At 38.8% G+C, this 27,626-nt stretch overlaps 1 protein-coding gene across 3 annotated transcripts in view; it reads left to right on the top strand.

Annotated features, from left to right (window-relative positions):
• Window positions 1-27,626, top strand: part of stard13a (StAR related lipid transfer domain containing 13a) — a 73,689-nt gene that overhangs the window by 20,554 nt on the left and 25,509 nt on the right. Inside the window, exon 1 of one of the 3 annotated variants that reach the window (XM_084400606.1) lies at window positions 8,586-9,059. The exons of 1 other annotated variant lie outside the window; for it this stretch is intronic. In XM_084400606.1, the coding sequence (XP_084256732.1) occupies window positions 8,936-9,059 (124 nt within the window). In that variant the 5' untranslated portion in view covers window positions 8,586-8,935. Of the gene's footprint in view, window positions 1-8,585; window positions 9,060-26,265; window positions 26,431-27,626 lie in introns of those variants that run through there. One more of the 3 variants, XM_084400608.1, reaches the window with a different exon arrangement.

The following is a 27,626-nucleotide window of genomic DNA, read 5'->3' as shown; positions in this document are numbered from 1 at the left end:
CATCACAGCATTTATAATGAATGGATATCCGTTTTGAGATTATATTTAACAGCATTATTAAATGATTTGTATTTTTAAAGATTTTCAAAGTGAGTTCATGTGTTTGAGTTTGTTACTTTAAGTGAGATTTAGATAAAGGTTAATGTACATGTAAAAATTAGAAATCAACAATTAAAGATCCAATGACCTATACAGTACCTATATACAGTATATTTTACATCACTAATAAATAGTGTTACAAGGTTCTATTTAGGTTGGGATGCTTGCTGCTTTAGAAGATGGCAGTTTATGTAGACAGCAAGGCAGATCAATAAACAGAGTATATGCACTCTGGGATTTCTCTGAATAAATGCGCTTTAATCTTGTGCTCAGTTCTGTACTGTGCAAATTACAGTGTGCTTTTGCAAGAAATTGTACTATCAAGAATCACGTTTACAGCTGTTTTATGTGTGTGTTTTGCATAGAAGGTCATTCCGCCCCAGATCCTCTCTGTCCCGTGTCTCAGAAACCAGCAGAGGCAGAGAACATGTTCTCCACTCCCTCCTCTGAGTTAAATTTAGCTCCTGCCTTCTGTAGATGCACTGCCTGTGTGTTTGAGAGAATCTGTGGATATTGAAGTGTTGTACAGAGAAGGGAGAGCGTTTGTTCTGCTCTTGGTGTCTTTAGGTTGATGGTTACTGGACGTCAGGTGTTCTGACTGGTCCAGGAACCAGCTTCTAAATGCGTTGTGGTGCCATTGATTTTTCCATTCTGTGCTACAATAAAAGCAGTAAGCTGCTTAGATTTACGGGGAATATTCCATGGTTAAGTGCTATTGTTAGGCATGACATGGAGCATAATGCCTAACCATGGTAAAATCCTTGCAATGAATGGCCTTAAATGCCTCGTTACTTTCGTAAAACAGTGGCAACGGTTTGCAAAAAGATCTTCTACTGACATACCCTCTCCCCGCTTCTGGTGAGACGGGATGCATTTGAAATTTCTGACAGTAGATGCTGTAAGTGGATTAATATGGTAAAATTTTAGGTGTAATGTTTATAAATGGCAGTTCCTGGACATGAGGCGAGATTATCTATATAGTCAGTGCAACCACTGTCGCTATACCCCCACTCTTGAGATCAAAACAGTTGTTGATGTTTTCTTCTGTTACGGATTTTATTTTCAGCGTTGAAGCAGCCTGGAAAACCATGCACAGCATAACAATTTATCCTGCACTAAGATGGAATGAAGATTTGTTGGGACAGGTGGCTAAAATGTTTGATAACTTATCTTAATACCTCATTTGGGCCTGTAAATTGTATAAATAAATTTATAGTCAATAAAGTAATTGTTAAAAGTTTTTCAGTTTAAACAATGATTTTCTGTATTCTTACCGTTCATTTTACATGAATTACCTTACATTGTCAAAATTGCTACATTAAAATTTCAGTGATATTCTCGTTCAGTGAAAAAAGACATGGTTTGAAATTGCCTGTAATCACGTCAACTTAAGCAGGGATGTCTCAAGAGAATCCAGGTTATCCCGGTATATTTTTCTATTGATATGAAAAATCGGGTTCTTTTAGCAACATAGCTGGTGAATTATGTATATGATATATATTACAATGTGGTGATGAACTATATGCCTTTCTTTACTGAAGTATGATGTTCTAATTTGCATATTCATGGGACACATCCGTCTAGTGCATAATTACATTGAAAAACAATGGAAAAGTAGCACAGTGGAATGGAAAAACGTTCTGTGTGAATGGCCTCTATGTCATGTGGAATTTCTGTCTTCTCTACTTCCTGCCCTCGGGTTTACCTGCGCCATGGCTGCATAAATGTTTTATTCTGCATTGAAAACCAGCTGAAGGATTTAACCCCCGTCACATCTCACCCTGAGAATTAATATTCTGTAATGTTGTATTATCTGTAGAGATGCTTAAGCGCTTACAGACCACATTGATCTCAACATTTCAATTTCATCTGGACTGATCTAATCCACTCACTGTGATGTCCCTATGACCTACAAAAACACACCCTCATATTGTGTCCCTTGTGTATGTAGTGCACATTTGGATCCGTCATTCCTTCCTCATCTCACATCTCACACAGGATAGGGAAAATGTTGTTTCCAAGTGTCCACTAGCTTGTTTCCATTCCCTTGGGGCATTGTGTGTGTGTGTGTGTGTGTGTGTGTGTGTGAGAGTGTGTGTGTGTGTGAGAGAGAGAGAGAGAGAGAGAGAGAGAGTTCAATACGGTTAGGCTGGTTTCTTAATGCATTATTAGTGATATTTGTGCTCATTTTCACTGCACACATGTTGTCAGGGTAAGACTTCACTGTCTCTGCCCTTTTCTATTAGTAAGTCATGTATGTGTATACGTCTGCATATATGGAGCTTGAAAGTGACAGTGCATGCATAGCTGTTGGGCCTGACTGGGTCAGCAATGTGTGTGTGTGTGTGTGTGTGTCTGTCATGAGTTATGTCAGCATATACAGCTGGTACAGTAGAACTGCATCTATGAAATACAAACCCAGCACATGAAAAAAACAAAAAACATTTTGACACCAGTGAAACCTGACAAGACCAACATGAACCTGTGACCTTGCAAAGCCCCAGACTATCACATGGGAAACTTGACTGATTCTTTTATGCTGTTTTTGATAGTTTTTGGAGCTCACTACAATGGCTATGATGCCCCATTTGCATTTTTAATGTATATAATTCACTGAATTTCCAATCCTGCCAGAATATACACTCACAGAAAGAAAAACGTGCATTCGCTAGTGTCAGGCTGGAGGGATTATGTGTATCGCGCATGAGGATGGACATGCATCTGTGTCTTCTGATTAGACAAAGCCTGACAGGACAGAACCTGATAGAACACAGAGTAATATTTCCAAAGTCTCTGGCACTTCAGGCATGTGCTCTCCTGGAAAAACTCAACGAGGCTAATCTGAGGACGGGCAGGGGACATGCAACCATAGGTACCATTTGCCATGTTATAAGTGTAGAAAGGTGCAACAATTTTGCATGTCTGCATACGTGTGGAAATGCGTGCACAAGTCCAATTAGACTCATCTTGTGTGGTATTTATCTGATTAAAAAATAACGCTCAATAAAAATAAAAAGTTGTGTGGAACTGCATGTTTTGCAGGCAGTAAAAAAGAAAGCTCTTAGCTCAGCAGTTAACAGCGCATCGCATTTAAAACCACACGTTGCTATTACAGTAAGGCACTATAGAGATTCTCTAGCGTAAAACTGTTGGATGTTTGTAATATCTGGAGAGACCTTTGAGAGTCTCAGAGATTCCACTCCAGATGGATGTCAATTCAGTTTGCTTCTAAACGAAGGTTGCTTAATTAGCCTGCTGTGCAAGTGTTGAGTGTGTTTAATTGGACTGCTAATTCAGCACTCTGAGCTTTGGCAGACAGCCTACTCTGTTCCTACAACAAACCGCACACACAACCATCAACCCTCCCATGGAACTGTTGGCATCGGGGCATGTTTTCCAGTCGACTGTGGCACTCACTCTTGCCCACTTGGGTGGCACTAAGATTCCCGGCCCCCGACTCCTGGATGGCAGTTTGAGTTGTTTTGAACTCTTTCTACTACTCAAGTACTCTGCATTTGTTCTGGATGTGTTAGTAATGATTATTATTATTTTGTTTATTGCTTTACCATGTCATACCTTAAATATGCCTTTTTATTACTTTTTATTTATAATATCAATTTATATATTTTTTTTTACTAATTTTAAATAAAAACAACGCTAAATAGTCTAGTAATTTATATAAATAAAAATGGTAATACATTTTAATTATTTAATACATTTTGTTATACGTTTTGTCGTTAAGTTTTATCATAGTAAAGTGGTCAATAATGCAGTAAGCCCTATGTTATGGTCCATGCAAAGGCACTGATTTTATTTCTTGACAGAAATCTAGTTTACACACACACTTTTGGCCCCTTGCTGAGTGTTTTGTTGTTGTTGCTGCTTTTGTGGTTGTGGTCTGTGCTAGACTGTCTGTCTATTTATAGTTCAGACATCAGTAAATCCACCTCAGAAATGCAACTCTAGCTTAAACATCCTCTTTACTTCATAGTCTAATAAAAGCTTAAATGGGATCTCTGTAATATTCTCTAATGGAGCCTGTGTACATTTATCTATTTGTGTGTGTGTGTGTGTGTGTGTGTGTGTGTGTCTGGATTTAAACGAGGTCTTTGTGATTCACTGTAATGGCTAAGTGTACATTTATCTTCATTTGTGTAAGAGGATGCTGTGGTCTGGGAATGACATGATTACTGTAGACGAGGGAAAGAAAAAGAAAAGGACAAAATTCGGTAATATCATAATGTCATTACACCCTTAAAACAAGTGATTTGTGCAAGAACTTAATACTTAATTCAAGATATATTCTCTGAAAATGACTATTAATTTAATACATTATTAATCGTTTTAAGAATGTTTAGATATTTAATTGGAAACAGGACAAACATACTGATTAAGAAATTATTATTTTTTGTTGGAGTTTTGTTCATTTCAACTGGCCATCACATGAGAACCATCTTGTCTCTGGCCCTCCTGGCATCTGTGAGATCCACCATGAGAGTTTTGGAGGGCCCTGAGGGGGCTGATTTAGAGAAGGAGGGGAGGTCGTGATCCAGCAGGATATTTTGTCCCACTCAGCCTCAGGGGAAAACAGTTGCTCTGGGTGGCCAACACAAACAGTGGGATCTGCAGGATAGTAAACTCTCACATACACATAAACAGATTTCCTCTGCGTCCATTAGTCATTGTTTCGACCCGGCCCAACCCCTCAGCCTCAGTAATCCTCACCTCTATGATAATAATCTCACACCATTAGTAAGTACTTTAGGAATCAATTTAAACAACTCTGGGGATAAAAACAATGCATTGGCATGTTTATGTTGTGGAAGAGAGATCCGAAGATGGGACGCTCTAGGCAGGGCAGGATTTGACTGAGGCTCCACACATCCTTTGACCCATTTTACAGAAACTCTCTGTTGGGGTGACCAATGCTGCTGATGAGACTGATGACATTAGTGACTCAAGACATTCTTCATGTAAGATAACTCTAAAAGAAGCTGATCTTTCCTTTTCTTTCCTTGAACATTTGGGTACAGCATAACATAATTGTTTGTCTCTGTATTAATAATGGTTTAGCAAGTTGTTTGCAGTATAAAGGTGTCATTATAAATACAAAATCTTAAAAGCAAAGCAGCAAAAAAAGCGGCTTGTTCATTCGGATCTTTTAACTAACATTAGTCTAGGCCAAACAAAATGTTGAACTTGTTAAAGCATCCGAATATCATGTCAGGATGTCAATTTTGAGCAAACCTCTAAAGTTAAACCAAACTTTTCATGATTTTCATCACCTCTCAGAATCTGGCTCCCGATTAAAAACATTCCCCACGGGAAAAACAGCCACAAACCACAAATAAGGTCAATGAAAACAGCACCATCTGGCAGGCAGCTTCTTCCTAATCTTGATGTCTCTCATTTTAAAACTGGTGAGGGAAATGGTTCCAGAGCAACAGGGGGTCTACAGAAGTTCAGAAGCAGCAGGGAAAAGTCAGTTTTAGGATTTTGGGCATGTTTGGGATTAGGGGGAAGTCTGAGGATGACTTTTTTGGGGGAGTTTTTCCAGTCTAAAAGACGTCTACATGGTTACAGAAGAAAAAAGGAGAAGGAAATAGTGTTGTGTGAACTGGAAACATGAAGGGGATTTCCTTCTAGATCATGTTTTGACAGAGCTGACCCTCGATGTGCAGAGAAGCCTCTATACTGAAAGTTAGATACGTCCATCTGACCTTGTGGCCCTGCATTCCTCCGTCGTCACTGAACGACCACAACCCTGTAATTATTTACCCACACTGATATCCACACACACATGCTTTTCTCTCCACCACTGTCAAAAGAGAACATATTCGTGGGCGAAATCCAGTTTCAATAGGAATCCACACAATCTGGAATTTCACGTGAGGGTGAAAGATTTCCTCATGCTGATTTTGTAACGGGTTTGGTCACAGGTTCTGTCCTGTCAAGTTGGTCACACATTCGCCACGCTGATCAACAGAAAGATGCTTGGTTAGAACGTGACTTCTGTGTGAGCTGTGTTTCACACATCGCTACACTATTGACAATGGACCATTTTTTGCCCATGAAATGTGGCTATGCGTATATCTTATGATGTGATAAATTTGATCTTATGATTTGTTGCTATGTTAATCTTTTAAAAAAAAATACAAATTCAACATTTAAGTCATATTATGTGATTCAAGAGTTGACTCAAATGTGTAAAGTACACGTCTTTTGAAGGGGGGAAAAGCCTTATCCAGACAAGGGTAGACAAACTGAGAGTTGCCGTTCTTAAGTCCCTGTTTCCCATTGATTCTGTGAATGTCTGTCTGTCCTAATTCTATCCCATTACACGCCCCTACTCAATGGCATGTTTGCTGTCAAAAACAGGTCTGCTGTTGTGATTGGCTGCTCTCCGTAAGGAGGTTGTGGAGGTTGATTTGTCCGGATTTTTGTCGGACAAGTGAAGGACACATTTTTGCTATACATTCTTGCATTCTGGACGATTTTGAAAAAGTAGTACAGGATGCCAGAGGCCAGTGACTCCCTCTGACGCCCACTGGCCTCTAATATGAATATTCATTAGGGTCTCCTGAGGGGCCCCGGGGACTCATATGAATTCACTCTTTCACACAGATGAGCAGTTAGCTGTGTGATAACCACGCTAACATGGAGTGACGTTTGGGGCCACAAACAGGTTACACATTCAGACAACTTTGCTCTTGATTTTTTTTTTTTTTTGCAGGCCATATAGTGGCATATAAGTTTATTTATTTATTTAATACTGTGTCAGTTCAATACTTTAAATTGCTTGTTAATTACCTTGTTGTTTATGATTATTAGAGGCTTTTATTAATTTTCCTTTCTTCACTTATCACGTTTTATCGTGAAAAACGTGGTAATTTAAGTTGAGAAAACTTAATTTCTTTAGGTGTTACCAATTGAAGTAATTATTTTAAGTTGATCCAACTGTTCACTTTTTACAAGTGTATAAAACATAAATCACCTCACTAGGATTTATATAGAAATGTTAAATGTGCGAGACCTCAGTGGCGCTGAGACCCTTTCAGCGCCAGACTGGCTCCTGCGCCGCTGTTTTCTGGGTAGAGTTACTCCAGCGTTTTTTATTTTGGGGTTTCAGTTGCGGTAACAATCTTTCCCCCTCGGTTTGTGTGTTGAGGAGGTTTAGGCTCTCTGTTACAGCGGCGTATCCGGTTTAACTGTGACCCACCCAGGATGAACTGACTGCTTTACCCCTCCGTTCATGTCTTTCCTTTTCTCTCCACACCTCACTCCAGTCATGTCACCACTGTAACCTACTGACATAAATCTCCAACGCAAAACTTCCCTCTGAAACACCCCCCTCTGAGAAGGAGCTGAGCCAGTGTAATGCCTGACACCCACAGACACTGGAATGTGTGTGTGTGTGTGTGTGTGTGTGTGTGTGTGTGTGTGTGTGTGTGTGTGTGTGTGTAAGAGAATGTTTATGTGTATGTGCACACTAAAGAAGGACAGGACTTATGAAGTACATTGTCTTAGCAACCACAAGTAGCCCCTAACCCTAAATATTAATCTTTTGAACGCTAATCGACAAGAAATATACTATTTCGTTCAAAGGTTTGGGGCGGTCTTTTTTTATTTTTTTTTTACGAAAATAATATTTTTATTTAGCATGGACACCTTAAATTGATTGTGGTATTTTTATTTCAAATAAATGCTGTTTTTTTTAACCAAAAAACTTTCTATTCATCAAAGAATGCTGATTTTTTTTTATCACAGTTTCCACAAAATATTAAGCATCACAGTTGCATCAACATTGATTATAATAAGACATGATTCTTGGGCACCATTCATATTCATATTAACAGTCATTCATATTAACATGATTTTTGAAGGATCATAAGTAACGATGCTGAAAATTCAGCTTTGCCATCACTAAATTACATTTTTTAAATGTATTGAAATCGAAACATTATTTTACGTAATTTTAAATTGTAATAATATTTCACAATGTTATTGTTTTTAATGTATTGATCAAATCAATGCAATCTTAGTGAGCATTAGACACTTAAAACAAATCTTACAAACCCCAAAGTTTTGAACTGTACTAGCTATTTGATCAAATTCATTTGTCACACATTTGTCATAAATGTATAGTTTGGATGAACTGTTCCAGCACCTCTTTCTTTCTTTCTTTCTTTCTTTCTTTCTTTCTTTCTTTCTTTCTTTCTTTCTTTCTTTCTTTTTGTGTTCTTTTTGTAAGTTTAATGCTTTCTTGCTTTTTTATGCTGAATGACTTAAACAATGCATCTAAATAGAATTTAGACAACTGACAACTAGCCCCAATCTCCCCTATTATTATATATAGCCTACATTAAAATATATGTACAGACTAGTATCCATTTATTTGTCATCTACCCAGTTTCACATGAGATCCCAATGTGAATATTTCACCTAGAGAGGAGAGAGTGAGCGAGCGAGAGAGGGAGAGAGAGAGAGATCTGTAGTGTGTTGTAGTGAGGGTACCACGCGCCTCTGCATTGCATTAGTGCTGGAAACGTCACACAGCTGTTCTCGCTGTCATGTTGCGCTGATTATAGACGCGGGAAAACCTCAGAGAGCATGAGACCCATCCGAGTGGATTCTGCGTCCAATTCAGCCTCGTGCCCGAGCGAAATATAAACACGCTTCGCTGTTCTTTTGCTGCAAGGTGACGCAGCGCCGCGTATCAGGTGGAGTGACGACAACTGCGGCACCAGAGACCCGGGCGGGCGAGCGAGCGAGCGAGCGGATAACGGTCCTCTCAGAGGAAACCCGGGCGCGGTGCTGATATGTGTCACCGTTCACAATGACAACGAGACGAAAGTCCAGCAAACTGCAGCTTCGGCGGTCAATCAGCGAGCAGCTGCGCGACTCCACGTCGAAAGCCTGGGATTTACTGTGGAGAAACATACGGGAGAAGCGACTGGCAGGTCAGTGACAGGACACGAATCAACTTTTAGAAATAAACAATGCATCGTCCAATTAATCATATGCCTACTGCCACATGGGCCTGGGGAAGGTCAAGTTTTAGGTCATGGTCATTTTGTGCCGTCTTGACTGGGATGGATTTAATAAGCTTGCATGTGACGAATGCTTGTGCTGTCTATAAATAATTAAAATCAACATTGACATTGCGCGCCACCGGTTTGTTGTGCGCGTGAATCCGCAGTCGCGCGCTGTAATGTCATTAGCTGATGTCTGCAGCCTCTCAACTCGATTAAATGCGCATTCCTGCACAAAAACTAATCAGGACACTCGATCCATGTCACGTTTTTGTTTTAAACCAATTTTTAAATATTCTTTACGCTCTAAAAAGTGGTATGCTGTGGAGTATTGTTTTTTCTTCAGTTTATGGAATTGCAATGTCTCATTTGTTCTCATTTCGACCGACATGTTAGTATTTGAACATGTTATTAGCCTATATAATAGTTCTCATCAAGTTCAACATGTTTGTAGGCTACAAAAAAAAAAAAAAAAAAAAAGTTGCTGCCTTACATTTTTAAGTAAAGTCAACTTAAATTACATTAAACTGACTTAACATTTAATTGAATCGTGTAGGCCTATAACTTATTTAAAAAGTTGAAAATTGCTTAACTTATTTTAATGAGTTAAAGCAATGTAAAAACATGTCATTTACTCATTTATCATATCATTTTTCAGTATATATATAGCAGTACAGCACAGTATAGTTTTCATAAATGTTAAAAAACTGACGTTATTGTCCTCCACACACACTCTGAAATATCAACTAGCTATAATCTAATATCAGCTGAATTAAAAATTTGAAGAAAATTCCAATCTTTAAGTAGTTCATTTTAAGTGAGTTTTTGTACACGTAAAGTTCAACAATGTTAAGAGTATAAAACAGTATCAATTTGATTAGGGTGACAGGTTTCAAATCTTTGGGGGGAAAAAGCATACAAATATTTTAGAAATAAGCAAAATGACAACCAGTGATCAGCAGTGTTGTATAGAAAAGAGTTTTGATACTTTGTTCCACATTGAATAAATCAAAAAGCATCCGGAGGATGATGACAGTTTAAACTTAAATGATTTGTGAAAGTTGTGATTCAGTTGATTTGACTAAATTTAGGTGAATGACTTGTGAATGAGAGATCTCTAAAATCACTTTTTTTAGTCATGCAGAATAATGATACCCTCATTTGAATCAATAATCTGTAGAGACCTAATTTTGAGATGTCTTTGTTTGGACACTTAACTGTTTTCCACCATGGGGAATAAAGTAATTCTAGTAAAATAGAGTCCATTGTAACATGAATGGCAGGGCTCTGCTTACTCCTTTGTGGCTTTGAGTGAGGAAATGACAGGAAAAGTTCATTTAAAAGCAATCTGGACTCAGTGAGTGCTGTACAGACACTCCTCTCTCTCTATTTCTCTCTCTCCTTCAACCTACTAACCTCATTCATCTCTTTTTAACCTCACGATTCATTTCTGCTCCAGCACTCTTTTATCTCCTGGGTAAACATAGCATATAAAGATATATATAAAAACTGTATATTAAAACCAGTGTTTTGTAGCTTTGTGCCTGTTCAGAGTGGATTCAAGTGGATATTGAGCCTGTGGACTCTTGTTTCTAGTAAAACATGTGGGATTACTGTAAGCAGTGTCCCCCCGATTTAGACCATGAACAACTCGCCTCTGGTTGACCCCTACTGAATTTAGCTCATAAGTGAATACCCGTAATGACACGGGTTTATTTTAATGGATCAAGTTCATGTTTAGGTAATTTTGGCACAGCCCTTATGTGGGTGTGTTGGCTGGACTGAATTCTGTGGAGGTTATGCAGCCTGAAGCAAGTCCTCAGCTGAACTGAATCAATTATGAATGGTTTTCAAAACGAATTGCATTTCATGACCACCAGATGGCAGTCATACACTCTCAAAAAAGGTACAAAAGCTGTCATTGTGGTGGTACCTTTTCAAAAGGTACACCTTTGTACCTAAAGAGTGCATATTAGTCCCTCAAAGGTACATATTGGTACCAAAAGTGTGCATATTAGTACCTAAACGGTACATATTAGAACCTTTTGAAGGGTACTGTCCCAGTGACAGCGTTTGTACCTTTTTTTCTGAGAGTGCAGTCAGTTTCTCCCTCAGATGCCAGTATGCTTCAACAGCATCTTTCCTAGTCTCACGTATGGCCAGATCTTCTGACTGACGGGAGAAGGTCTGGACTCCATCGCATCTTTCTATTGGCCAAGGGCAGCCCAAGAGGATGTCTGACCGACATGTAAAGCAAACAATCACAGTTTGTTTTGATCAGCGTCATGTTTAGGGGCGTGAAAATATAAAGTCGATTTCCCCACAATAACAGACTGGCGTGCAGCTCCTTCAAGCACGCCATGCACATTTATTGCAACAGTGGTGCTGTAAACTTCATACTTTTGAAAATGTAGCGTTTAGTCGATCCTGATAAGGATCACTGTCACTGTTGTAAACACGATGGTGTTCTTCTTCCATATAGGGCTGGACCCGAATATTCGAATATTCGTTCGGTGGGGTGGTATTCGATTTGAAAATTTGACATTCGAATATTCAATTTTTTGTTTTTGCACACCTGGCATCCCCCTCGAAACGGTTCTCATTCGTGCTTGAATATGTTCAACACTATAAAATCTGAATAAGTACAATACTCTTTTTTACAATTATCTTATAGCCTAGCCATTTTTAATAGGATGGACAGTTGAAGGAACCCAACCTCGTTATACTTAATAAATATATTTGCTTCTTCTTGGCCTACTAAAGTGTTCCTGCAACGGGAGTGTTCTCTGGCTAGAGCGCAGAACAGCAGAGTGTGTGTGGACAGAAGTGCATGCCTGAGCTTGTATTTTGGGTTAAGCTGCGTTGCTTTGACATTGTGGAAAATAGAAAATAAAAGAAACAAAATGTATTAGCCTTTTTACCCGTTATTATCAATCTAAATTAATTTCGTTTTTCTTTATTTAAATTTAGTTTCTTTATTTAAATCTACCCATTACTGTGTCAGTAATTTGTTAGTCAGAAAAATATTAGACTACCTTATTAAAAATATTGCTTAAGTTAACAGACCTGTGTGTGTGTTACGTGCGAGTGTATTTACTTTTTGCCTCGTTTCCACTGAGCAGTACGGTACAGTACGGAACGGTACGCATTTATTTGCGTTTCCACTATCAAAAGTTGTGAATGGTACCAAAATGCCGAACCGTACCGTACCACTTTTTAGGTACCCTTCCATTGGGGTACCTAGCACAGTGGAACGGTACTAAAAGGTGGAGCTAGACTCACTGCAGGACGTTGATTGGTTGACAGAGAATCGTCACTTGCGCGTGCTACAAGGGGAATGACAACGTAAGAAGCGCCATTTTTAATATACAGTTTAATATAATACTACTGTTACTGTATCACGAAATGTAATTTTAAGAGTTTTTCAGGCGAGAATGTAGTTGTTTAAAGCTCAAATCTGTGGTTTATTTATAAAGATGATTTTTTTTCCCCGGTTGTGAGATCCATGCGTTCAGCGGGGCTCGGCGCTCATGTTTCCTGGCTGGATGAGCCTTTCCTCGGCTAGTCTTCTGACGTTCATCACCGACTCCGACGGTAGTGGTTAAACATGAGATATAATTCGTCTTGTGTAGACCTAACGGGCGATCTTTGGTCTCGTGAATATATAATGAGTTCCCTGTCAATCGTTTTGGCTGAGGGCTAAGTTTAGTTTCATATTAACGTTATAGGCTATTTGTATTTAACTTTACTTGTAATGTTAGACTAGAGCGCTGCATTTGGATATTTGACTGAATTGTTTGCTTTATTTCTTATTGTATAGCTTCTTGTACCTTTTACTTAAACTTTTATATAGGCTATTATTGATAAAACTGAAATTTTACAAAAAGAAATATGGTTTCTTGTCATTTTTTTATTACAAGATTATCACTGATGTTTATTGCAACATTTGTACAAACGCATATATTGCCTGTTAGGGTTGTGTTTTATATTTCGTTTTGTTATAAATAGAATAACGTATAACGTGCAGTGAATAATCAAAATGCGGTGCGCATGAACCACATTTGTGTCCCTATATGTTTAATTTATTTAAATAAAAACGAAAAGAGGCAGAGTGGTGTTTTATAACATATTTCGTTTTATTGTTGCTTAAAATGTATATACAGAGTAAGTTAACAGAGATAACCAGAGTAGCAGAGCGAGCTGAGTGACGCTTTTAAGAACGCGCTGTAGCCTACCATTTGCATGTAGGAGTCGCACATGGCAAGTACAAACTTTGCGTACTTGATATTGAGAAAAGCCTAATGTCGGCGCTTGTCTTCTTGTGACAAACATGTCGAGATCTGCTGCATGTCATCCATTGTAGTTTACTATGTTCTTCTTCGCGCGAAAATGACGTTGATCGAAACACCACGCCTATCAAGTAAAGGTACTGTTGGCAGTGGAAACGCTAGCCAGATCATGGTTAACAAACCCGAACCGTACTGCACTGTCCCGTACCGTACCGTACCGCTCCGCTCAGTGGAAACGAGGCATTTGTGTTGTTCATGGGGAAGATGTTTAATATCACTAGTGCAGTGTCCGTTCTCAGAGCATATACAGTAAGCCCTGCCCGTGTGAGGTGCGCCGCTTCCCGCTCGCGTTGTTCTGTAGTTTATTAAACGTTTATTAATTCTGAACGCGTTGCGTCTCGCGTGTCCATCTATATTGCACCAAATGCGACAATGTGTAGAAATGTGTAGCTGTCTCCAGTGGTGTGTCTGAATCATTGACCTGAAGTGCACCTGAAGTGCTTTGCCAAATGTTTGGCCCAGTCTGTAAATGTTGATTTTTCTCCAAGCTCCACATCTTCTCAGTGTGGAGTTTAATGAGAAGAACAAGGTATTTTCTGAGCCCACAGAAATGTATAGCAGTCTCTAGAGATGGGCTATACCACTGATTTTCTTTTTGATCCAATATCAAGCATGATCAAGGCAATATAGGTACTTCTTAAACAAATTTTTAGACCTCTACTAATTGATACTTCCCTTACTTCCCGTCCTTCGGATGAGACGTTAAACCGAGGTCCTGACTCTCTGTGGTCATTAAAAATCCCAGGATGTCCTTCGAAAAAGAGTAGGGGTATAACCCCGGCATCCTGTCCAAATTTGCCCCTTGGCCTCTGTCTATCATGGCCTCCTAATCATCCTCATATACTGATTGGCTTCATCGTCTCCTCTCCACCAGTAAGCTGATGTGTGGTGGGTGTTCTGGCGCAATATGGCTGCTGTCGCATCATCCAAGTGGATGCTGCGCATTGGTGGTGGTTGAGGAGATCCCCCCCTTCTATGTAAAGCGCTTTGAGGTCTCAGAAAAAGCGCTATATAAATGTAACAAATTATTCCCTGCTCCTGAAATATAATCACAGATGAACTTCTTTTGTTTTAATGACAAAAAAAATTCGAAATAAACTATTTGAGGGCAGATTACAACCCAAATCTCCCAAGATCAACCAAATGTGAGTGGTCCTGGTGGCCAAATATCTTTAGTGTCTTGACTCTAAGCTTCCAATTAAAGGCCCACTGAAGTGCCTTGGAACGCGCAGCTTTGTATGATGCATTGACGTCATTTCCACTGAAACAGGAAGCTAAGGCGGGATATATTGAATGGTTCCTCCCTCTTTTCAAATAGCCAATAGCGTTAAGGTTGCCTCACAAATTGCAAGTAGTACTTGACCGCACCATGGAAGCGAATCAGAGCGATGATGATACGTTGGACTCAATTTTAGAGGTGTTAATAAATTCTAGCCATTTTATTCTTAAAGGTTGTATCAGCGATTTCAGGCCCAAACATAAATGTTCACATTCAAAACCAAAATAAATAGTGTTCCAACCAATCACCGACAGGGGTGGGTGTTGTGAGGTGCACGGCTGCCTATGATGGCTGCATGCGAAAACCTCACAACACCCACCCCCTGTCGGTGATTGGTTGGAACACTATTTATTTTGGTTTTGAGTGGTGGTGAAACCAATTGTTTTTGTGTGCAGATCTCAGAGCCTAGGCTGCCTACAGAGACGCATTTTTTGACGGCATGCTTATGGGGCGGCCAGCTAGCGGATCGTTAGGAAAGATTAGATGAATGTGATCATTTATGTTTGGGCCTGAAATCGCTGATACAACCTTTAACCAACGTACAGTTGGAAAACTTGAACGTTTGAGCAACCGAACACACATCTCCAACCCATATTGCTCCGTGACGTGTCAACGGTCGCTTTGGCCATGAGGTATTTATAGCATAGGGAGCGGGACAATTCTAGAAAGCATTTGATTGGACAGAAGATGCGAGGAGAAGCTGAAGTCAACAGTGATGTCTAAAAAATCTGTGATACATTTAAGCGGAAGTGCGAGACTGTACGTTTTGAATGCTTATATCTCCTAAATGTGAATTTTGTCATTGTTTTGGAACACACCAGCTTATTCATAACTTTAAGACTAACATGTTCATACTAAAAGCTAAAAAAGCCTTGATTTCAGAGGACCTTTAAACACAGTTGTTAGTACCAAAATCTGTAGCGTTTCTTTCTGTTTGCTGTTCATATTATTCTGTAGTTACCGATTTAGATTTAAAATATTTAGCATGTCAGATGTTCCGTAAAGATGCATTGAGATCTCTGAGGATATTGCAATACTTTCTGACAGCTCCTTCCTTCCCACTGCATCTCACTTTTACTCTGTTTCTACTAAGATTTCTTTTCTAAGAGAAGGTATGTTGGATGGTGTTTTTTCCCTAGGTGCACCATTCATGTCTCTTTTCTTTGGCTGAAACACACACACACACACACACACACACACACACACACACACACACACACACACACACACACACACACACACACACACACACACACACACACACACACAGACTGTACTTGAGAAACACACTCCAAAATCACTCTGAAGCAGGTTCTTGGCTGAAGTTCAGTTGACTCACTGCACAACTTTCTATCCTCTCAACCCTATTGGCTCTTCTCGCGGTCACACGACCATTGAGTGGGTGGTGCAGATGAAAGTGTGCACTCAGATCAGAACTGACTTCACGCCTAGGTGTGTTTGAGTCTTTATATTTGACAGTGTTTATATGACAAAAGGATCACACTTTGTGGAGTATTTCAGCAGTACATTTGACTGTGTGTGAAAGTTAAAGGAGTAACTAAATGACAAGTTCGAGGGAAGCAGTTTTGGCTGACTCTGTACCTGTGGACAGTGGAGAGATGGACACAATGTTGACTGACCTCTTAGACGAGTGCATGGACAGTGAGTGTTTGGGAAGCATGACTCCAGAGACTCAAGATATATACCTCAGACTGGACAGCCACCGCAGGCGTTCTGGACTACGCCTGGCCCGGATCATAGCTAGGCAACAGCTGCTAAAGAAGATATCTCAAGGTATGAGAAGTGTTTTAGGTACAGTACCAGTTTGTACTCATCTTTATATGCATTTTGATTATTATTTGTATTGTAAGTTTGTCTTAGATGTTTCTCCTAAAATTAATTGGGAGAAATCAAATTAAAAGACACGTTAAATGAGACTACAGTAAGAATATAAACCTATAGACAAATGTGAGTTCCTATTGAAATCTGTGACTTTTGATTGCAGCCTTTGGTATATTAGCAAGTCTGAGCACAGTTTGAGACATTGCGGTTTGACGTGTGAGATTATTAGGGTCTTTTTGTTAGTATAAACATCTTTATGAGTGAACGTGTCAGTTTCCTCTCCATTTATTGTCGTAGCTGTCTAAGAAAAACAATTTAGATAGGCTATTAAAATTTGTTTTTTTATTCCTACAAGATATCCTTGTTTTTGAAATGTGAGTGAAACTTATATGTTCCATTGGCATTATCCAGTTTAACAAAAGATGTGCCCGTTCTCATTCAATGTTTAATTTTTTTGTTCTTATTTACGTGAATATGAAGCACTTTGCATTCAGCTTTGACGTGCTAAGCTGATCTTCTGTTTTCTCAATTGCAATACAGGCTACAAGACTTTTCTTGTGTTTTCTGGCACTAGAGAACAGTCTGTCCAACTCCAAAGTATTATCCAAAAATCCACAGTATTATTAATGAATAACCCTTTTATACTTAGTGCGTATGATAGCAAAACACATGACGGGTATTTTCAAAAGGTTAACGTCACTGCATTACGTTCTTGGAGGTCTAACAAGGCAGTTTGTTTTGGTTTGTCTGCTCATTAACAAGAAGTATTATTGAGAAGTACAAATATGATTTGTTAAATATGTTTATAGTACTACTGATGTTTAGCTTTGGTTTGACAGTGAAATGCTTTAGAGGTCAATAGAAATGCTGTGTGTGGCAGCGTTAGTTTTGGTTGTAATCTGCTCACGTACACACACACACTTTCTCTCTCACATGGCAGCAGGAATGTTTGGACTGCACACCGGTTATTCTGTCATTGGGCTCGTGGATGGCTGGAGAGGTCTTGTGAAATCACGGTCTTGTTCAGTCATGATTGTGGCATGTGGATGCATATCATGCTGCATGATTTATTCACCTCCATCTGCGGAGCAAGATTAGGCCTATTGATTTGAAATTATTTGCATCCCACACTTAAGATAGTTTGATTCTCACTGCCTCTGTCTCAAATCTTAACCTGACCTTCTTTTGCCTGACTGCAGACTAAGTGTTAGCAGCTGTTCCGTGAGTCGGGTCCAAGAATACCCCATTCCATCAAAAACTGGGCCCGAGGCCTGTCATGCGCAGCAATTTGTTAAAGTGGGTCTGCCACTGCGAATGGTTTGAGCTAAATGTGGACTGAAGTCAATGCCATGATGAGAAATATGAGCATCTTTTGAGTCCGCTTGATAATGTCACTTGCATTTTCTTGCATCAAAATATATTGATTTTGTTTCTGATTCACAAACTCTCAATTTAATTCATTTCCAGTTCACAAGCTCTCGATTCGATTTGATTTGAATCTGATTTGCAAGCTCCGAATTTAATTTGATTCCAGTTCACAAGCTCTTGATTCTGATTCACAAGCTCTCAGTTTGATTTGATTCAGTTTGAATCTGGTTCACAAGCTCTCAAATTTAGTTGATTTGGGTGTATATTATTTAGAAATATAATTAATTAATTTTGCTCTCTTTACTTATGCTGTAAATTATACAAGTCAGTGAATCAGACTGATTCAAACAGACTGACTTCAAACTTAAATCATTAAATGCCATCCTTCTGCTAGAAAAACAGTCCCTAACAGTGACAATGAATGGAAACAGAATGTTCTATACCCAAGAAGGATGGCATTTAATGATTTAACTTTAAATAAGTAACATATTAAAGGAATAGTTCACCCAAAAATGAAAATTGCCTCATGTCGTTTCAAACCCGGAAGACTTTTGTTCATCTTCGGAACACAAATGAAGATCTTTTTGATGAAATCTGAGAGCTTTCTGTCCCTCCATTGACAGCTACGCAACTACCACTTTGATACTTCAAAAGGTTTATTCAGAGATCGTAAAACTTCCTGGAGAGACTTGATCGCTATATGATGAACAGATTTGATTTAGGCTTTTATTCACATATAAACCTTCATCAACTCACACATCAGTTGTGATAAACAGAAGCTCAAGCATGTTCGATTGACGTGCGAGAACCAATGAGGTTCATTCATTACGCAGCACATGTGAGCTTCAACAAGAACCAATGACGTTCAGTTGAGCTTCTATGTTCGCTGATCAATATTAAATGTGAATAAAAGCCTAAATTCAATCTGTTCATCATATAAAGCGATCATGTCTCTTCAGAAAATTTGGACTAAACAACTCATTTCATATGGATTAGTTTTACGTTCTCTTTATGAACTTTTTGAAGCGTCAAAGTGGTAGTTGCGTAACTGTCAATGGAGGGACAGAAAGCTCTCAAATTTTGTGTTCCGAAGATGAACAAAAGTCTTGCACATCTAGAACGACATGATGGTGAGTAATTATTGACAGAATTTTAATTTTTGGATGAACTATTCCTTTAATACAGATATTTTGCCTTTAATATATTATGTATTGTGTGTGTTAACCATTTTATAAAAGCAATAAGCCCCGTGAAGCTGTGGTTTACAGTGAATTTAGAACAGCTAAGGGGGTTCCGCTCCGCCTTGTGCCCCTTAACTCTGTTTTAAAAAACGCCCCTTAGCTGTTAACCACAGCTTCACAGGGCTTATTGCTTTGGTTTTGGAAAAACAATGCGAGTAACTGATGACATAATTGCCATTTTTCAGTGAACTGTTACTTTTATTTATGGTTTGCAGCTGCATCAGTTATGTACAAGCCTGCCAACTACTTTCATATTATTTTTGTATTGGAAAGAAAAATATGTTTCATCTAAAAGCAGTCCTCACCCACGCACAGCATACCTTAGAGATTCTTGACTGCACGTAAGTCACGGCTTTAAATGAAAACCTGCCAAATACGTAATGAAAAATGAAATGCTCTAATTACTATACCTCATTTTTGCCTCATTTATTAGACACAGTTGCAAATTATTTTTTAGAATTATAACAATATGAAATATAACGGTATTTAAAATGAGTCATGATCAGTGCCCTTATCTAACTCTTGTGTCTCAGTATGCTGAGTGGATTCCTGGATGGTGAATATGTACATTTGTAATACCATGAGCTGCTGTGGCATGTGTGCGACTGTGCGGTTGCTCAACAGCAGTCAGAGAGGTAGGGCTGGGCTTCAGTGATTCAGTTCAGCCCCTTAATCCAACAACAATCATCTCCTGTCCATACAGATAAGCATTTATCAAATCAATGATTCATTAAAAGCGGGAACGGAAATAGCATACAGTGGTCGAAAGGGTGGTAGTCAAGTCACCCTTATTTATAGAGCTCTTTATGCAATACAGATTTTTTATATATATATATATATATATATATGCATATAAAGCACCTTTAACACAACTCATGGTTGACCTAAAAAGCTGTAAAATACTAGCCTGGGAAAACCCAGACAACTTCCGGCAAATTTAGATTTGCTCTGCAAGTAGTCTGGCAAAGAGCTCATTCAAGCCCATTTCTAATCCGTCGAAATCGCGGCACCAATCAGAAAAGTTGAGGCGGCCTTTACACAATTACGATCGCTCTGATTGGTTTTAGGTCTATCCAATTGCGCCCAGAGGCATTTGAGCGACGTCCGTTGGTGAAGCACACCAACTTTTAAATGCATTATTATATTCAAATTGCAAACACATGAGGACAGTCTCCATGAAAGACCCACTGGCAGATGAACGTGCTACTACATTTCTCTCCGAAACGGTAGGAAATTAAATTAGATTTAATAGAGAATTTTAATTGTGACAAGATGATTGACAGGGCAGTTTACGTGACAGGATGCACGCGACAGATCCGTCCGATAAAGATGACGAAGTAGTATGTCCCAAAGCTTGCCTACTTTTTTGCTACACATTCAAAAGTAAATACCTTTTCTTCACAAAAAGAGTACATACTTTTATGGCGTAGTGTAACTTAGGCGAATTGGGACGCAGCATATGGCTTTACACGATGACGATCGCTCTGATTGGTTTTCGGTCTGTCCGCGACGTCCGTTGGTGACGCCCCTTTGGAAATGAGTTATTAATGAGGCTTTGCCAGACCATAACTCAGTTACTACTGAGAATGGTCTGGTTTTAACCAGGCTAGTAAAATACATTTAAAGTCAGACAAAATAGAAAGACAATACAAACAATGTAGTAGATAAGTTATGCCTGGTTAAAAGCTATTGAAAATAATACTTAAAACTTGGTAAAGAGGAAGCCGTTCTAACAGAAATTGGTAAGTTATTCCAGAGACTAGGACCAGCAACAGTGAAAGCTCGATCACCTCTGCAGTGAAACCTAGTTCTGGGAATGGAGAGGAGACCAAGATTGCTAGATCTCAAGAACCTGTTTGGTTTGTGGGTGGAGATCACTTCTGAAAGATATGACGGTGATTGATTGTGTAGTGATTTTAAAACGAATATTAGAATTTTAAAAACAATTCTAAGTTTAATCGATAGCCTGTGTAGCAAGGTCAGAATGGGCATAAAGTGATTAATCTTTTGTCTGTCTGTCAGCAACCTGGCAGTAGCATTTTGAACCATCTGGAGATGCATTAAAGAGGACTGACTTACTCCATAGTATTAAGAGTTGTAATAGTCTAGGCTAGATAAAATAAATGCATGATTTGTTCAAAATTTCTAGCAGAAAGAAAAGACTTGGAATAAAATAACTTCAGATTTGTTTTCATTTAGCTCCAAAAGGTTATATATGTGATACAGATTTTTGGTCATACTGTCCAGTAGTAGCAAGGCAGCATTTGTTGTGCCGAAGAGTCCCGAATCCAAAAGAGGAGAAGAAAGCCAGAGGAATGGGTGACATGGACCCAGACCGTTTTGACATCATCATACTGTATGACATCATCACTGGCAAATAGATTTTGAATGCTAAAGAGATTTTTTTAAACTTGTATCATACATTTTTAATGTATAACATTTATAAAACCACACTCAATATTGACATCAAGTCACAAAGTGGTTTGAGCCTGAATTTGTAGCAGGAAAGTGTGTAGGAGAAGATTAAAAAGCAGTATGTGAGGGATTTCGATGCACTGCATGATGTGCAAGCTCTAAAGATGGAAAATTAAGACAAAACATTTCTGTAGGGTCAGTGAGTAGATTGAGGAAGTGAATTGTGTGAACAGCATAATTAAAAACCAAGACATAATCACACACTGTGGCGGTTCTGTGTACTGTTTGTGTGTATCATAATTGGTATTTGCATTAATAGTAGGTCTTGCAAAGCCATTCAGTTTTGTTTTTGTTTGAGATGAAGTTTCACTGGGCTGACATTTTGCAGTTTTTCCCTGGCTCTTGGTTGCCCTCTGTTGGATAAAATATATATAATAATTTATGTCAATCACAGAATATTACTTATTAATTGTGTTTATTAAGGCAAGAATCAGTATTAGTATTGCTCAAACTATGTGACCTAGCCCCTGTAACCCTAAGTATTATAATTTGGCACATAACTTTTCCTTACCGCTGGTGCTGCAGATGTGACTGATACCTGAAATCATGCAGCTTCTGCGATCAGAAAGATGATTTTTCCCTGGTGAATGATAAAATGACATAGGCCCCGTTTACACGATGGGAAAACGCAGATATTTCCCTGCGTTTTGGCCTGTCATTTACACGAAAACGCCGTTTTTATCCAAGAAAACGATTATTTCTAAAAACTCCGGCCAAAGTGGAGATTTCTGAAAACGCTGGTTATGTGTTGCCGTGTCAACTGGGAGAAACGGGGTTTTAGGTTCTCAAACGTCACATTATGCGCCAGAAAATGCTTACGTCATGTGAGCGCCCTATGTTTAGAGTTTGTTTGGCTACTATTTGATCATGGATGCTGTTAAGGTGGTACTCATTTTTACTTTTGTGCAAACGTTTTTGGCCTGTTTGCATTTGCTTCGCTGTCTGTCCACACAAACGAATCTCGCGCCATTCGTTGTTGTCGATTTTGAGGATTCTGATTGGCTTGCATGGCTTTATCCTTCTCCCTACACTGCCGCCCATAGGTTTGGCATAATTATGATGTTGCTCGACGGCGTATTTATGCGGGTTGATGTAAACGACAACTTTTTTGAAAACGATGTTGTGTGCACGATGTTATTTTTGAAAACGGAGGGGGAGAAATATTCATTTCTCTAAATACCCAGCTATGTGTAAATGTGGCCATAGTCTTACATCGAAGGAGGGACCTAACCCAAATCTAGAGAGCAGAATATCACAGACCTGAAAGACTTTTGATTTGGGTCAGTTAGCAACACCCAGAACTGCCTAGTAACCATACAGAAGCGACCACATAACAACATGCTAAAAACACCTTAAGCAATAGCGATCGATAGCAATGTGGCACGTTTTGCATTGCTCACAATAGTTCCAAAAAACAAAACAAAAATCAATAAGAATAGCCCACTGTTTAATAGATTGTTGTTTTTTCACTTCTGACCCCTTTTTCCTTCATGCCATACGATTCCTGCATTCCTGTCTGCCACTGCTGTCTGTCTTCCCATGTCACACACACACACACACCTACACACACTCACTCACTCACTCACACACACACACGTGCAGCCTCATCTTGTTCCCAGAAGGGAATGTGTGAGGACTCTAGGGAGTGTGCCCAGAGCCACTTAGCCCACACTTGACCGTCTGGTATCTCTCTCTCACACACACATACAGCAGTCTCTCTTTCTCCTCTGTTGTTATTCTTTTGTGAACCATTCTTCTCCAGTGTTATTCCTCCTCCTATCGTTTCACTGCTTGACTGCGCAAGAAAGTGAGATAAAGTAAATAACAGACTATTAAACTGATCTTTAAAGGGACAGTCCACCCGAAAATAAACATTCTGTCATCATTTACTCACCCTTTAGTTGTTCGAAACCTGTATGAGTTTCTTTCTTTTGTTGAACTCAAAAGAAGATATTTTGAAGAATGTGGGTATAACTAAACCATTTCTGGTCCCTGTTGGCTTCCATAGTACGAAAGAAAAGAGAATCCCCTATAATTTCATATTCGTTTATACCATGTGAGACAGTTTACACCTGGTCACTTCATGTGTTTTTACTGATAGGATAACTATCTGATTTGTTAACGGTTCCATTTGGCCACATAAATGTCTCCACAAAACGAATATAAATCTGATTTTCAATTCCCATGCTACATGCAAATTTAACAGAGTCCACATCAACAAAAGCAACAGATATGAGCTGCGTGTTATTTATCATCAGCTAATTTCAAGATCAAAGACCGCATAGGAGAGAGAGCAGCATCAGCACTGGTAAGATCATTTAGTCTCATTACATACTAAAGATGATTGATTGTGTGTTGTTGAGCGTCTGCGACTTACTTTCCGTTTCATTTGCGGTAGTTTGTGCGTTGGCTTGCTGAAGAGATATTCCGCTGCTCATCTTTGGCGATGCGTGTTCAGTGTCGCTGTCATATCTGGCTATAACATGTCACATATAGAACACACTCTCACACGTTTATTTTTTTACATTTTGGGAGGAGTCAAATTTACATGTGCGGTTTCAACAACCAGATGCATTTACATTTGTCCAGGTCCGTTTGTAATGCGTCTCAGACCACTTCCTGAAGTGATCGGATTTAAATCCGTGTCGAAAGCATTTCAGAGGGCATTTACACCGGATCTTTCCACGATCAGATATCTATCCAATCTGAGCATAAAGTGACCAGGAGCCTGATGTATAAACGCTGCGTACGCAAATTTTCCACACACATATCGGGATTTATGAAAAATAAACTAGGCGTAGGCTAAATATGTGCGCACCGTACGGACACTCTAGAGTCTAGACCGTGCTTTTACTGGAGTGAGTAATGAAGTAAAACAGAATGATTTAAACTGTTTTACATTTCATATACACATTTAGATTAAATATACTACTCTCATTAATGGAGTTAAGCACTGAAATTTCATGAAATCATAATTTTTTATATAAATTTAAATAGAAATGTTTGTAGTGGATGCGCTGCACTTTTCCAGTGGAAAGCTGTGTTTTAATGTTTTACCTACAGCGAGGATTGCTTGGCGCTGTCATGATTCCTGTCCTGTGTTTCCCTTGTCTTGTGTGGACTTCTGTTATTTCCTGTCCTGTGCCATGTTTTGTAGTCCTTTGTAGTTTTTCTTGTTTATTAGTCTCCCCAGGTGTTTCTGATTAACCACACCCCTTGTTATCTTGTTTAGCTTGTTCGCCTGTGTATATATACCTCTGTGCTTCAGTTGTTGTTGGTCGGTCGTTGTAGCTGTTTCCATGTTTCTGTCCTGAGTTCTGTGTTCCATTGTTTGCCCTGAATTTCCTGTTTGTTTCATTAAATTAGTGCTTGCGTATGGATTCTCTCTCTGCTTCGTCCTTGCCTCATCGTAACAGGCGCATGATAATTCTGTTTTAATTTGTGTTCTAAATAGCAGATGTTCTGACTGGGTTTTATAAAGGAAAATTTGCACAGGTTCTGGCGTACTCATGGTTTTATACATCTGAAAACTTTTGTGCCTACGCAAAATCTGGCTTTCGTGCATACAAACACTTTAGGATGAAATCTACGGACAGTTTTATACATGAGGCCCTTGGTGTAAACAGGCCCATAGTAAGTGTAGTATTGTAAAGATAAGCATATTTTTAAATGAAAGTCATGCTGAAACTGAGGTAACCTTTCTTTCTTATTGTGACACATGGGTTATCGAAAAAGAAAATACCAGTGAAATGTTTGTCGTTTTCACCGCAAGGTCTAGTTATGACATTTTGATTACATAAACATGACGATTATGTCAAACAAACAACATTTTTTACAAATAAAAAATATGGAACTATGGATTACTGGTTTACAATAAGATCTATAATATAGAAAATAGATGGGAATTTTCATTTAATGCTGACTTTAAACAATTGCCATTTGGACAGTAGTCAAAATAAATAAATAAAATAAAATATTATCAACTCAAATTTAGTTGCATAGCATTTTTTTAAATATTGCTCCAAATAAATTGAAAACCTCTACTTTAAAGGCAATATAAATAATGCTTACAATGCATTTAACTTCTGAAATGTGACATATGTAAGATGGGACTTGATTTTATCTGTCTAAATTTGATTGGATCGAAACATGTTATGCTGTGATAGAATCAGAAAGTTATTACATTTGGATTTTTTGGTATTACTATAATAATATAGATATTTCTACAGTATTTCTATAGAACATGTAAAAACAACAGAAATTTAACAAAGTGCTTTTCAGGTAAAAATAAGTAAAAGTAAATATTGGTGGGAATTTCTCCCAGCACTTGAACGGATTGTATCATTGTCTGGGAACAGGCAGCTGGACGGGTTGCTTCTACAGCTGCGGGTGTGTGTGTGTGTGTGTGTATGATCTATGGCGCACTGAAGATAAACGCACATGGTCATTTTCTCACATGTTCATGGTTGAGGAGGGGGGCGGGGGTCTGAAGACTGTACATACTCCAGCTGTTTGGAGGAGTGGAGGGGAGGGCGGAAGAAAGATTGGCACATAAGCGTTACAGTCGGGAGGTGAAGTGTAGAGAAAGAGAAACATAGAGCTGAGGTCTGCGGTGGAGAGGAGCTGCTCTGGAACGGGCTCTTCTAGAAGACTGATAGAATAAATCACGCTGAATGTTCAACGGGAAACTCCGATATGGTTTTTGGATCTTACCCATGACCACAGCTGCATGCCGATGCCTAGAGGTACCAGAAACCAACTGCATCTTCAATTTACTCTGAAGCCCAAATGGCTCTTTTTTTAACTTTATGATATGCATCAAGTTTTTACTATTCTGTCATTTAAAAAAAAAAAAGATTATTTTTTCTTTTTGCAAGTACACAGAGGAAATGTTAATGCTCAAATCATGCTCTTTTATGTCAGTTATGTTTTATTTAAGCATCGACTTTTTTCTCTGATGCTGCTTATTCTAAAATCACTTGGGTTATTTTCCCAGGTGCAAAATCTGATACTTAAACAAAAGTATCCATTTGCTCACCGTTATGGCTGCCTAGAAGAAATTACTGAGATATTTAAGGATTTTCTTTGTGATTTTTCTGTCTTATGACTGAGTTTGAATATGGAGGACATGGTACATACTAATGGAATTTCGGAGTCATGTTTAGTTAAACAAGAAACATCCTTATGATCCCAGTGGATGGATGTCAAATCACTTTAGCATGTGTGGGAAAATGGCATTGGTCCATAAGTATTTGTGTGTGTGTGTGTGTGTGTGTGTGTGTGTGTGTGTGTGTGTGTGTGTGTGTGTGTGTGTGTGTGCGTGTTAACTGAATGCTCTGATGAGCAACACAGGAACTGTCTGGAGAAACCCCATGGGAGAGGTGTATGTGTGTGTTTGTGTGTGTGTTAGAAATAGTTGAGATGAAGAGTAAAAAGAGACTGCATGTTTGTGGGAGAGTTTGCATTACAAAGCTCAGAAAGGATCATAGTTTTACTTCCTTGGTGGTCTGAGAGTCAAGTTCACACAGTTTAACACACACTCATAGACACCAAAGCAGATTTGAAACACATCTAGCTGCCCATTGACACATTGATAGTTTCCGAACAGAGGTTTAGATTCAGTGTAACTTTTGCATTCTCATTATCCTGAATGTTTAATTCAGGAATACATCACATCATGGAAGTAAAATCTGATGCAATTCATGTTGACTGTAAATTAAATAGGATTAGAGCTTCTTTTTCTTTTTTACCTCTGTCTATTCACCAGGTACATTTTTTTTTTATCTGTGTTTGTTAAGTGTGTGGATTATGATCGAACATTTGTACTGTGAATCCATTAAGTTTTTGTTAGTCTTGAAAGTGTTTTTCCATAGGCAGCATTGACTGATGTCTGTGCTGTAGAGGTATTGTATGGGCGTCTCAGATCTCATAGCCTAATGGG

This window comes from Rutilus rutilus, assembly GCF_951802725.1.
Source record: "Rutilus rutilus genome assembly, chromosome: 25".
In the NCBI taxonomy this organism is placed as follows: Eukaryota; Metazoa; Chordata; class Actinopteri; order Cypriniformes; family Leuciscidae; genus Rutilus; species Rutilus rutilus.
Note: the sequence above shows the minus strand (reverse complement) of the source record. Positions and strands in the feature narration are given on the sequence as shown.